The following is a 14,486-nucleotide window of genomic DNA, read 5'->3' as shown; positions in this document are numbered from 1 at the left end:
TTGATCCATCATTTTAAGTACAGACATTAAAAATTACCACCATTTGAGAATATTCTGCTTCTAGAAAACTTTGTCATGATGTGTCAGTATCGTAAACGGTTAACCACTGCTGGAGTTGGACATAAATGTAAACAAAAACATACAGTAAGTTTTCCTATTTGTGATTTGTGAACAAAAATTTGCATAATTCGGGATCATTGATATTTTGTTTTGAATTTAGTACATGATGTATTTATTCCAGATTTGTCAGCTTTGACTGACATAATAGACTCTGGATCATGGACGTTACTACTTCGGCAATTCCTTATGGACAGGTGGACTCATGTGGCATGTTTTACAAGACAGAATTGTTACAGGGTGCTCAGTGAAGGTGGATGTCTTCTTGCTTAATGACATAATTCCTAAAAAAAATAATCTTGTCCAGTTTTCTGCACTGGTTTTGTGAAGAAAAGTGCTTAATTCAATAATACAGATACCCTTATTATAGTATATGATTATGATTTTTATGCTTAGTTGCATATAAAATCAGTACAAGAGCCATTAGGCACTAGCTGATGTTCAGGCTCCTCTTGCTACAGCATCTGCGGTTCGCTACTGACCACAGATCTTTGTTGCATGTCATAACCCTGTTTCTCTCTAGCTATGCTTCCTGTCTCTCACTGCACTTTTAACCGTCAAATTAAGGCAAAAAAACAAAACAATAATCTTAAAAAAAAGAAAGAAAGAAAAGCCATACAACAATTTTAAGAAACATTTTTTATTTTAACATGACCACATCAAAAAGTTGAACTGAAAATTTCTCTTGAGAAAAAACAAAATTGCCATTATTATTTGCTCAGCGGTTACTGAACCATCAACTATAGAAATACCCTGAGAGTCGTCGGTTGTATATTTTCCAGTGTCGTTACAGGCAGGAGTGAAGTAATCTGTTATGTATAAAAACATGACTAACCTGAAAGTATTTCCAGTCTAAACTCTTAAGAACCACATCATGGCTTCAGACTAAACAGACATGAACTCATATGCAGATGTGTGCTGGCTCACACACATTTCACGTAATATACAGAAACTAACTTAAACACAGAAGTTCAGGTTTTTAAACATGGATGGAGGTGTCTTTATCCATCAAATATCTCCCAAAATATTTTCCATTACCTATCATTCAAATATAAACAGATCAAACAGTGTAACATTTTTTTTTTCTTAATCACTGATCAGAGCAATAATTTAGTCAACACTGTGTCTCAGCGGGAACAGCTTGTATTGTTAGTGCTTCAAATATACCAGCAATTTCTTTACTTCAATGAGCAGAACTGCTGTGCTCTCAACCTTGCCAGTTGGCCTCGGCTGCAGGAGTAAGGGCGCAGCCTTCTGGTGTTCACGCTGCTGAGCGATCCTGCAGCGTCCCCTCTCCTACAGAGGAAGAGGAGGTGAGTGCTGGACCCTCATACGTCCTGTGTGCCAAACTCCTGTTATCTCCGTCTGTAGTTAGCAACCTGGAAGAGAAAGATATGTGTAGATTGGAGCATTACAGAACATTTGTTAGATGCCTACAATCCTCTGGCTGTTGTTGTTATCTACCTGATTTAAAGACAAACAATGAATACTGTGCATGTTCAATCAGCACAAATAATTCAGTTTAGATGCTGCGATACTGGATGTTTGAGGCAGATACCAATATTTGAAAGGTTTAAAAAAAAAAATCACATAACGTTCCAGGTGATATGCATTTATTACACAAAAATATAACAAACATTTTTGATGAGGAATTTACTTATTAAAGATTTGTGACAAAGATTCGGGATGTACTGTACAGGACTTATATGTACCCTCTAGTGTTTCTAAAGAACTGCTTGCATATTTTTGGCATTTCTTTGCTGCAATTTCTTGTTATTAATCAGTCGATGTATATGCTAATGCATATATATTAATTATTTTCACAATGAATAATTTCTTCAATTAAGTATTTCATCTATAATAAAAAAAATCCCAGAAACCAAAGATCACATCTTCAAATTGCTAGTTTTGTACGTCCAACTATTCAAAACCTAAATATATTAAAGTTATAGTCATCTAAAACAGACAAAAACAGCAAATCCTCACATTTGACAAGTATGAACCTCTCTAATTGTCTTAAAACATTTTTTGAGTATCAAAATATCAACCAACAGATTCATATATTAATCAATTATGATATATCTGTGATAAGCCAATATTGGCAGAGCTGATTTATCAGCAACTCTCAAAGACGTCTCAGACCCAAAAATCCCTAAAAACTAATATGTACAATAGAGCAGCAGCTATTCTTTGTGATCTGTTGAAGGGAGGTTGAGACCAGTGCCTCAGTAGCGTTGGTTTCTGGATCGGTGGTAAATGGACTGGACTCCTGTTCCTGCTGAACTGAGCCAGTGGTTCTATAGGACTGATTATCAGCTCAGTAGGCACAGGAAGCCAAGCCCAAATCTCTCTCTTTCTCATGAAGCACTGGCTCGCTTAGAACACTTTTTTTTTTTTTTCCATTTTTTGCAGTGTCTGTAATGAATCAAAAAGCAGTGCCAACTCAGACTGCATCTCAGGCAGCATTCTGCTTTGCCAAACCCTCAAGAAACCACACTAGGTTCATTTAAACTGCAAAGATTGTTGGATTACACTAGCTGGTGAAAGGTGCGGTTGACACGGTAGAAACCTCACCACAGCGTCAGCGAGACCACTGCTGGATGATAGAAGCTCTCCAAAATGACAATGATGATACAGTAGTTGGCATAAAAAGGACTATTTTAGGAGTCAAAATCGTAAAAATCGAACTATAAATCCATCAAAATCACATTCCACTGTGAAGAGCTGCATACATACTGTCTCACTTAAAATGTAAATACTGCCAACATATACTTTGAAATAGAATCTAATACAAACCCCTGCAGGAGCTCCACAAAATATACTCAACATTAAAGAGACAATCAGTCAAGTTGAGTTGCGTGAAGAAAAGAGGCTGTGGGTGGCGTGGGCCGAATAAGTTTATTTTCGGTGTCTTTATACAATGTTGCTTTGTCCTTTGATGTGCAGAGCACCATTTCCCTCCCATTAGAGTGTAATAAATCACCTTTTAGATATGGGCTCTGATGGCAATTCCTCTCTTTTACAGGCCTTTGATGGTCATTACTCTTTTAACAGGCCCTAAATATAGGTCTAAAAATGGCAGGCTCCACATGGCCCTCATTTCTAATTCACACATCTGTCCTCGTTTAGTCGCCATTTTGTCGTCGTGAATATATAGAGCGCTATAATACCTCCTCACAGCTCAGATTCTGATTGCCAAAAAAAGACTGACCAGTTTTAAAATGCATTTTCAACCATCTGTCATGGTTTTGATTAGGGAGAAAATCGGTCCAGAACAGTAAAGCTTTGCATTACAATTAGCTGGTATAAAAGTGGACTCTGAAATGCCTCCAGTATGATATGACAGACTACACTCAAATTATAGCTAAAGTTATACAGTGAGTTACTGTGGGTCAGTAAATCGTTGCATAATATTTCAGCTGCGGTTACTGACAGATTGGGTGTTGCTGATGAATGCCGTTGGCAGGAATTCGTTTTTTGAAAATACTTTTTGTTTGGTAGGAAGATGCAAATGAAGGTTGTTTTGTGCAACAGTTCCAATACAAATCTATCTATACCGGACAGAATGAGATTTATTGATCATTGTGTTGACAGACGGTGCACAGGAAATAGAAACTCCCATGATATACCTGCTGATACTGCTAAGAAACCTCATCTTGCAAGCAGACACCTTTTAGTTTGCATTGTTTTTTTTTGTGTTGAAGCTTATCTTGACTAATTTGGGAACTTTCTCTCAGCACACTCTGTCATGCTTGAAACAAAGCGTGCGCTGTAACCCAACTGAGAATTCCTGTTTTTCTTGTTATCAGTGGGTGTTTTACAGGATCACAGCCTTTTGTTTCTCCTATCTTGAGACAAACAATGGCAGCTTATACTGTGCAGTAAATCCACTGTAGAAACACTAAATTGTCCCAATAAAGTGAAACTGACATCCCTAAATGATGGAAAGCTCCAAAATGGTTGCAAGATTTCTATCTTTGTCGCCTCAGTCTTGTTTTCCTTCACAGTGTGGAGATGCGCTCTGTGAGAATCCATCTGCTTTATGGATCTCTGTATCTTGGCTTCCTGAGGCTGAGATTAGATCACAAATCAATACATATCAGCCAGAGATGCACAGATGGCACTTTTCACTGCCAAAGTGATTTGAAGTTTAAAACCTGAGGCAATTTAAGTACTTAAAGGATGATTTTATGCACTGATTTGCTGCAGGCCCTGTCAAGCTTTTTAAACAAGTTACCCTTCTGTATCTCAACTCAGCTGTTAGGGTAAAGGAATAGTTCAACACTTTTGGAAATGTGCATATTTGCTTTCTTGCGGAGATTTCCATGAGGAGATTGACACCGGCAAGTCATTGCACTCAGCCAAGAAGTAGTCCAGACCATAACCCTCTGTAAAACCACAGCTTGTCACTTTTACACTTCATTTTCATTAGACGTATTAAACAAACAAGATATGATATATTAATTAGTGAACGTTAAAGGTGCTGGTGGGCAAATTTTGTTACCTTTGGACAGAACCAGCCTTATCCGTTTCCCCTCGTTTCCAGTCTTTGTGCTAAGCTAAGCTAACTGGCTGCTGACAGTATCTTCATGTCTAACAGATAGATGTTAGAATGGCATCAATCTTTTCATGTAATTCTTCGCAAGAAAACAAATATCTTCCCAAATGCCAAACTGTTCCTTTAAAGAGTTTCCTAAGCAAGACAGCATGTCCCAATTCCATCCTCCATACTCATTCTAGGCAGGTTTAGTGTGTATCACACCGGAAAAGTGACTGAATGAAGTATATTTAAACCACATTGTATGCATACTAAATATGGCTGATTTTTGAGTGCACCGTTGATGGACACATAAGGAAATGGAGTAGCTGCTAACAGCTGGGAAAAAAATACTGTTGTGTTGAAACAGATCTTGGAATACAAAAAAATTAATATAAAATCTGAAGAATTACATTTTCTCTTTGAAGTTTAATTGGTGGTGACATTTTAAAGTCGCGGTTTGATTGACGTCAAATGTTGCACGTATAGACATATAAACTCTAGAATGTTTTTTTTTTGGATATCAACTGCTGAAACCCATTATATGTAATATATACTGTATAGAATTAGTATGTAGTATGAATTAGAGCTCAACTAACAATTATTTTCATTACTATTATAATCTGTTGATTGTTTTCTCAATTAATCAATTAGTCATTGTCCAAAAATGGTGAAAAATCCCTGAAAAGAATTGGTGAAAAATTGATCGCTGTTTCCCAAAGCCCAGGGTGTCCTCAAATGTCCTCTTTTGTCCCGACCAAAGATATTCAGTTTACTATCATAGAAAACTAAATAAACCAGAAAATATTCACATTTGAGAACCTATAATCAGAGAATTGTTTCTTGCAAAATGACTGAAAACAATGAATCGATTATAAAAGATAGTTGGTGATTCATTTTCTGTCAGTCGACTAATCGTTGCGGCTCTAGTATGAATTTGCTGACACGCCGAGTGTCTGCTGTAAGAAAGAGCGTATAACAGAGATGTAGGGTGATGATGAGGGTGATGATGATGATGCTCCAGGATTGATGAAATATCTGTCAGCAGCATTAGTAGTGTTTGGGTCTCCCCAGGCCTCATTAGTAGTGGAAGTACAGTCTCTCTCTCTCTCCTGATATACTTGGCTCTCACCTTTTGCTAGAACTACAGAGCGTGCAAACCAGCATCATCTGCAGGATTAGCTTTTATACTACGTTACTGAAAGCAGACAGAGGCGGAGGGGTGGAAGTAGAGAGCAAGGAAAAGGAAGATGAAAGAAGGAGGGAGAAGAACAACAGACAAAGCAGGAGAGCGTAGCGTGGTGCTCATTAGTAACGTTGCACGGCGTTTTGAATTTGTGAGGAGGCTTGTGTGTTTAATTGTTATGAGTGAGAGGGTCTCGGTGGAAAGTTTTACAGGCACGCAAGCAAGACTGAATTGTGGGGAGAAGAGAAGAGAGCTGTTTAGACTGAGGTTAGACCAAACTGTAGGGGGGGGGGGGGGGGATAAGGAGAAAGAGAGTGAAAGGAGATAAGAAAGAAGGGAAAGGTGAAAGAGGATGCAGGATAATCACATAGAGAGGTGAGAAAACAGAGGACGAAGTGACGAATGTATAAACACACATTAGATAAATGAAGTGAGAAAATAAGGCTCAACACACTGCCACTGTAAAAAGTTAAAGAACATTTTTTTTTTTCCCCTTTCTGTCTTTCTTTCGCACCCATTTGTTTTCTTCCTTTGTCTGCTTGTCTGGGTCATGCTCTCCTCAGGTGCAGAACTTAGCCACTGTGAACAAAGAGGAAATCAATCACTGTTCACCAATCAGCTAAGCTCTGTGCCTGGCTGGAGAGAGGATACAAAACCTGTCTGGCTGACTGACGTGTACACACACACACACACACTCTCTTACAAAACACCCGTATCAAGACCCTCTGGCTCCCTCATCATCCCTTTTTCTGCTCCGCACTTCCAAATCATCAACTCCTCAAACAAAATCACACACACACACACACACACACACACACACACTCCTAGATAATCATGTCTTCGTTTCTGCGGAGAGTCTAGTGTGTATGTGTGTGTATGTATGTGTGTGTACAGGAGGGGTTCTGGTTGCCATGGCAGCCGGCTGGGTCAGGGCTGTGTGGTAATCCCTGGCAATGTGATTTTATCATAAGTCACAAATCAGCACGCCAGGAACCCTCACAGCCCAGACATAAAAGAACAAGATCTTCTTTCTGTCTTTTTTTTTTCTCTCTCTCTCCCTCTCCCTCTCTCTCTCTCTCTCTCTGCCAACATCCTCAAGTCCAGCTCCAGTCCATCGCTAACCTGCAACACCCAGATATGAAAGATCTCTAACTTTCTCTCCTCTTCTCTTTTTCTCTTTACGCCTGCCATCAGAGTGCAGTCATGAAAGACCAGACCTGTAGATCCTCTCTCCCTCTCCCACACTATTTCCTTGGTTACCCCTCTCCTCCTCTTCTATTCGCCACGCTCGGCTAACCCGGCGATATGCCCCTCATTAAGCGGATCAAGAGGGATTCCAGAGGCATGTACCGGGGGAAGAAAAGAACGAGGGAGTGAGCAGGGAGGGGGAAAAAAAAAAAAAAAAAAAGAAAGGACAGGGAGAGACCACCCTTCTCCTTTTAAAGGGTTGTGCTTTTTAGGTTTAAGAAACAGAGCAGGGAGTGCGCCTTGACAGACATGTTGTTTTCAGTTAAAACCCTCTCAGCCTGCCCCAGCCTAATCCCACTGTACTGGGGTGGGTGTGTGTGTGTATGAGGGTGTGAGGTTGTAAAGGGTACAGGGAGGACTGTTCTACTTAAGAAAGGATGATGAGGGAACACAAACTGGGCAGTAAAACATAAATCCATCTCCCAACAGTACAATATGAAAAAGCAGTGAGGGGGTCGGTTCATCCATCATTTTAATTGGAGAGAGATCTGGACCTGAGCTGAGTTGAACAGCATGATCCATTGATGTTTACAAAGGCTTGTTTGGTTCAATCCAATGGGAAGCAAAAGTAAAAGTTAGGATATTCATCTCTAAATGCTCCTTTTCTTCTATTCTTTTTTTTTTTTTTTTTTTTTTGTGCGTCTTTGCCGCTCCATTTCATTCCTCCTGTACTTGTGTTGAGGCTCCACAGGGAGGTGTAGTGAGGGAGTGAAGGATGATGACAAGAGATCTGCGGGCACAGACAGATAGGCGCTACATACGTACGTGTGTGCTGTATGCGTACGTGCGTGTGCGTGTCAGAGAGATTTATCAGGAGTGAGCCAGATGCCGAGTACTTGTCTAGAAAGCCTTTCACATCCTGTGCAAATGCATAAAGCTGTCTCTTTCAGTGTGTGTGTGTGTGTTTGTGTAAGTTTGTGTCTGAAGATAAAAGCCTGTCTTGTACTGGCTTGGTCATGGCCTAAAAAAGGATTTAGTGCTGTAAGTCACTCAGGTTTATGTGGATAAGTATTTAGCAGTGGCTCTTGACGCAGCCAGTGTTGACCAAGGTCACAGACGCCTTGTTTGACCTCATACTGGCTGAATTGGGGGGGCGTGCTGGATAATAACACAGCTGGTTGATTTCAGAGGTTGGTTCTGAGTGAAAAGGTGGAACAGAGAGAGATCAGAGTAAGTCTTAATTTTAATAAAATGTCAAGCAAAATCTTTTTTTTTTTTTTTTAAATGAGAATTATGTTACTGGCATTTTGCTTTTATTAGATAGTGACAGTGTAAAACAGACAAGAAGCATGAGAAGAGAGAGAGAGAGGAGTACCACATACTACTAAGTACCATGGCTGGAGTCGAACTGGGGATACACTGGTTAGGCTATATGATATGTCCAGTAATACTTTCTACTTTCTAAAATCTATTTTCGCAAACCAGCTTCATTCTATAAACAATAAGATTTTGCATGAACACACACATTTGAAATGTGCATTTGTGTTTTTTTTCCCTTGCTTTTCTCACTAGTTTGAAGTGGGTGGGGCTCTTTTGGACAAGGCTGAGGTCACAAATTACCAATTAGAATTCAACAATATCAGTGATGTCGACATGGAGATGCCGCTGTCAATCAAATCTGATCAAACCGCACCCACACAGTCCAAATGAGGCAGTTTTTGAGTGTTAAAACCTGAACAAACAATAACATGTTAGCATGTATATATAATAGCATGTTTTTTTCCCCTTTAACTTAAATTTGTATTGTTGTTTATTTCGTCATATTTTATGATCCAAGTTTTCAGGTGCTTTAATTAAAACAATGGAGCATCCCTGTGGTTTAGGGAGCAATGCCATGTAATTGCAATGCCCCAAATTCTGGCTGTGAACCTTTGTTGCATCATCCCACTTTCTCTCTCCCCTCCTTTCTTTTCTGTTCTGTCTTTCTCATCTATTAAAACTATCAAATAAAGGCAAAATGCCACCCAAAAAAATCCTCTTAAAAATCCACTGTACAACTGTATTGTTCAGCAGCTTTGAAGACTAGTTTGGTTACTATAGTTGAATTATTGAGCCAAGATCTGTTTAATTGCCTTCTGCCATTATTCAAAGGCTAGTGTCAGTAAAAGCAGGACTGTTATTAAAAGCTCACCAGCATCAAAGAGACCTGTCTTCACTCCAGTCCTCCCTTCCGTTCTTTTTCTTCCTCCCTTTTCTTTCTGTCAGTCTGTCTAAACCATACATTTCTCTCTTCCCTTCATTTAGTGTGAGACCAATAAACCCCTCGCTGTTCTGAGTATTCAAAAAGCCCAGTGGGTGACAGTTGCGGTTGCACATACACACACCCTCACACACACACACAGGAGGAATTTCAGGGTCAACAGTAGAAAAATTACCCCACATTGAGTGGAGACGGTTCTGAGCCCCTTAGAAAACGCTCGCTGACCCATTCTCGCTCTTTCTCTCTTCCCTCTCTCGTTTGTTTGAGGAACACATTCCCGAATTCCTTCTCTGACAAACACATCCTGACGGCGCTGCTGTGAAGCCACGGAAAAGGCCCCATTCTGAGTCTACAAACATGCACACACACACACGCAGTGGGATCAGAAAGGAATGTGCTGTATAGGTAGCCAAGTGACTCAAGAGTGGACTGTCCGCCGGGGCAGATGGAATCAGGATCAATTAAACACAAAGCTTTCCTTTACAGACGCCATCTCAGACTAAAAGGTTAGATATGAGATACGAATATTGTCTGTAAAATGTAGAAACACTTAAAAAAAAAACTGAAGAAGAATAACAATAGTTAGTCTGACATCTCAATGTCACATCATAAGATGACAGAATATTTGAGAAACGCTGCTACTGCATTCTACAGCCCATCCGATGTTACTGGATCTGTTCCCCACGGGTGGTTCAAGTAGAACTCACTAGCCTATTATCAGGCATTTTGTTGCAAACTGAACTCTGAATACAAAGCGACTGAAAACCCTGAGCAGACTGCCAGATCTTCTGTTTTTACAATCGTACACAAACATTACTGATTCACTTTGTTGGGAGACATGTTAATATAAATTCTCTCTCTCCATATTCGGTACCAATGAGAGCCAATATCATTTTGATGAAACTAGAGCTCCGCTAAGCTGAATGGATGTTGATTTTGGGATAACAAGTACAAGAATAAAAGCGCAAAAGAACAAGATCAAAAATGTAGTTTGCTTTGGCTCAATTTTGCATCTCAAACGGTTTTAAAGGATTGCTACCACAGACATAAAATTTAATGTCACACTCTTGTAGCTGAAAGTAAATCAGGGAACTGAGAATGAGACTTCACCTCCAATGTCATAGGACCATCTCCTCCACCACTCTGCGTGCAGATTGGTCCATTTCTTCACTGATCAATGAGAGGCAGCGACGGGCCAGAGCCTGCTGCTCAGGATCCTCCTGAACCATCAGCTCCCCATACAGATACACACCCATGGCCTAGAACACACACAAACAACAAAATCACTTTCATTTTTATTTCTCTTCTGATGATAGAGCCTTGTCTCTTAAGCTGATTCAATGCTTTAAACAGTTGTGTATATGTACTTGGTCATGAACCAGGAAGTGTTCCACGTCTCCATAAGCCTGAGTGTGTCCATGTTTGACCACCAGCTCACACCAACGATGTCGGACCTGTGAGAGGAAAAATATGACAATTATTAATGACATTTTTAAAAAAAAACAACTATATATTTCTTTTAAATGTGACCTGGTGATAGAAAGTCTCGTTTTCAAGAGACGTCTGGCCAAAATGGCAGCACAGTAATCGACCAAAACAGACCCAAGAAATGAAAAAAAAAAAAAAAGATTAATCAGGGAAACATAAAAGGCATTACAGAAAAATCCCACAATTTCTCACTAAAACCAAAGCTATAAATCAAAATAATTGCACTTGACCATTTCAGTCCTTAAATGGCCATGATGTCATGTTTGAAACCATTTCAGATGACCATAGTTCCTGTAATTATTGTTTTACTTAATTTTAAACTGATGAAGATGACCACATAAAAGCTCTCTGGTCAAACTTTGGTACAGCCTTGCTAAAGACGATGAAACTGAAGGGATAAATTCAATTTCAGCAGAATGCCACTGATTGCAATATGTAATCTTTTATTAGGATTTAAAAAGTTTTGGAAGACATTTTACTTCCATGCTTTTTGCCAGTGTGCTCCACTTATATTAATGTGAAATGGTAACAAAAGACAAACAGCTCATCTGACAAGCTGAGAGACAAAGCTGAAAGCTGCTCTGCTGACAATGAATAGATTCATCCAGGATCGGAGGATTTAGCAGATGTGAACTTTGTTTTAGAAAGGAAACCGTCTCAATCTAAAGTTCATGTTTAAAAGTTCAATTTCATTCTCTGACTATGTGTATGTGTATATTCACAGTGTGTATATGTGTGTATGTATAGGTGTATTTTTCACTGTATGCGTGTGTGTATGTGTGTGTGTGTGAAAGCTAATGCCTGGCCTTTCTCCCAGAGGATCAATAGGAGCTCTGTTGCCGCGGTTACAGGAGAGATCAGAGACTGGCTCTGTCCCTGCCTCAGCCATCATCCTTCATCATCTGCTATGAGCATGCATGTGCGTGTGTGCCTGTGTGTGTGTGTGTGTGTGTGTCTGTGCGTGTGTACACGTGTATATGGATACGCTCTTCTGGAAGAGACAGACAGAGGATGATAAAAGAGACAGGAGAACGATAAAAAAAAAAAAAAACCTGATGAGAAATCTTTTAAAGCGCTGTCACTACATTAAGGCCTGATAGTTTCCTTTGGCTGGTTTTTCGTGGGTGTTTCAATCTCCTCCATAACTGTCTCCACACACTCAGGATAATAAACTAGTCCTTTGGAGAGTACAGTGACCAAGCGTGGGATTTTTGGCGATTGATTCCATTTTAACAGCTCAAGCTTTGGGCATTTCTTAAAGCACTGTGTTGGAAGGTAGCAATCTAGAAATGCTGAAAAGGTGCCAAATGGATCTACCTGAGTGCTGTTTAAATGTGTGCACACTCTTAAAGGATCAGTGTGTAAGATTTAGTGGCATTTAGCGGAACAGACATGGCAGAAATTGAATATAATATTCATAAGTATGTTTTATTTTGTGTATAATCACCTGAAAATAAGAATAGTTGTGTTTTTGTTACCTTAGAATGAGCCTTTTATATCTACATAGGAAGCAGGTCCCTTTCCACAGAGCCCACCATGTTGCACCACCATGTTTCTACAGTAGCCCAGAACGGACAAACCAAACACTGGAGAGGGCCTTTCGCATTTTTCGCAAGTTTCGTGGCCACTGTAGCTTCTCCTACATGCTTGGAAGGGGAGGGGGAGAGGAGGTGTATTCATTTGGTTGCAATCTGCAACCTCATCGCTAGATGCCGCTAAATCCTACACACTGATCCTTTAATAGGAGTTTTTGCTTTGTTAGGTTGTGCCTGAAATGTTGCACTACCCTCCACCTGTTTATGCAGTATGAGAATGGAGACTGAGCAACTGTTCATTGACAACAGCCACATTTAAATCCACCCATTACTTCTGCAACCTGCTAAATAATCTCAGACGGGCTTTGTAGTGTAGTTCCTCTTTTGTCCAAATTTAAAATCTTCCCTTTTCTATATATTCTCTGCCTCTGTTTACTCTGCAATCCGAAAGCAGACAGGACAAAAAAGCAAAGGATGTAAGTTGAGTGTAACATGCTCTTCTAACTTTTGCCCACAACAAGGATGCATGCGTCTGTATTCATGAATGTGGGAGTGTGTACAGTATGTGTACCCTCTGGTGCCAGCCCTGCCCTTCTGGCCTGCGTAGCCCTAGCAGCTGTTCCCTGCGCTGGGTTACATTCCTGGGGAGAGCCCTGGGGCAGAGCAGCTGCCTGGTGCACCTCTCCTTACCCCCTTTTTACTTGGTTTCCTCTCGCTGGGCCCCTCTCTCTGACAGCACATGCAATTACACAGTGACATTCCTTCATTTATTACTGCACCCCCCACCCCTCCTTCATCCTCCACCACCAGCACCACCACCGATCCCGACACTAACACAGAAAAGCTACGACGACTGATACTAACGTACTGCATGTGTGCTCGCTCTTACCATGACGAACGAACGTTTCTCACCTCCTACAGTCGGAATCTCATAAAAACTTTTTTCATACTGTCCGTCTTTCAACTAGTGCTGCAACTAACTTACTTAACTTATTTATTGCCATTATTGATTCATTTGCTGATTATTTTCTCAATTCACCGAATAATAATTTAAAAAAATAGTGAAAAATGGCACAATTCCCTAAAGCCCAATTAATCAATTATCAAGTAGTTGTGTATTTATAGACTATTAGATTAGTAGACTACTTATTTCAGCTGTACTTTCAACCTCATATCTATGATTCCCTACATTTTCCTATCTTGGCACTTCTTAAGCCTTGAATTCCCAATTTTTCACATTAGAGACCTTGTTTGGACGGGGGAAGTGGGGGGGGGGGGGGTTCTTGTCCATTTGAGAAGCTGTTTTTGTTTCCAGTCTAATGTGGGCATGTGAATGGTGATTAAAGGATACACAAATAAACTTCAGTAGGCTTTTTGTTTGTTCTTTCTTAGTCATTTCTTCATTCATTCTTAATAATTCCTTGTTCTGTTGTCTCCTCTCCTCCACATGTTGTGGCTGGAGGAACCAGACAGTTCTTGATGTGGTCCGGTGAAGTCTCCAGTCACTGGAGGAGTAAACCTTGCCTGGGCAACAGCAGACAATGTGTCCTATGTGCTTGACCGACAGATGCCCTTCGACACACACGCATGCACGTCAGCTCTCGCAAAATCAAAAAATGTGCACACACAGCGAAACGCATACACACGCGTACACGTGTGCACGCGCATGCATAGTCACACAGCATCACACATCACATGAGGCTCATATGAAAGGAAGTGGGCCAAAGTCACGCACTCTCTCTCATACATGCAAACACATGCTCCGGCTCACAGACGCACTCACACATGTATTCACAGTCACTCACACCGTTCACAAAGCGGTCCCACTGCACGCACACTGGTGGTCGGCCACATATTTCCTTTCACTATAGTGTGTGTGTGTGTGTGTGTGTGTGAACGTCACATACACAGAAACTTAAGCTTGCACAACAGTCTGTCTCCACACCACCTTTGACTCAGAGACAGCTCCTTCATCCCTTTCACTGTACAGCATTTCACTATAAACTTCTCTCCTCTGCTTGGAGTTATACAAAAACCAACAGGTGGTGAGACAATATGTGACAACATGCTATGCTACTTTACAACAAATACAAAATACTATCACCAGTTCAAGTTGAAATGATGAGAAAATATCTTTTAAAATGGCAAAACAGGAAAACCTGTTCCTGTAATCTG

The 14,486-nt window shown here is 40.4% G+C and overlaps 1 protein-coding gene across 2 annotated transcripts in view; it reads right to left on the bottom strand.

Moving 5' to 3' along the window:
• Positions 1-741: 741 nt before the first annotated feature.
• aopep (aminopeptidase O (putative)) overlaps positions 742-14,486 on the bottom strand; it is an 80,467-nt gene continuing 66,722 nt past the window's right edge. For both annotated transcript variants that reach the window (XM_067612605.1, XM_067612615.1), the window contains exons 16-18: positions 10,656-10,742; positions 10,399-10,547; positions 742-1,496 (exon numbers count right to left, since the gene is read on the bottom strand). In XM_067612605.1, the coding sequence (XP_067468706.1) occupies positions 10,407-10,547; positions 10,656-10,742 (228 nt within the window). In that variant the 3' untranslated portion in view covers positions 742-1,496; positions 10,399-10,406. The remainder of the gene's footprint in view (positions 1,497-10,398; positions 10,548-10,655; positions 10,743-14,486) is intronic.

Source organism: Thunnus thynnus, chromosome 2 (genome assembly GCF_963924715.1).
Source record: "Thunnus thynnus chromosome 2, fThuThy2.1, whole genome shotgun sequence".
NCBI classification, from domain to species: domain Eukaryota; kingdom Metazoa; phylum Chordata; class Actinopteri; order Scombriformes; family Scombridae; genus Thunnus; species Thunnus thynnus.
This window is presented reverse-complemented; position numbering and strand designations above follow the sequence as displayed.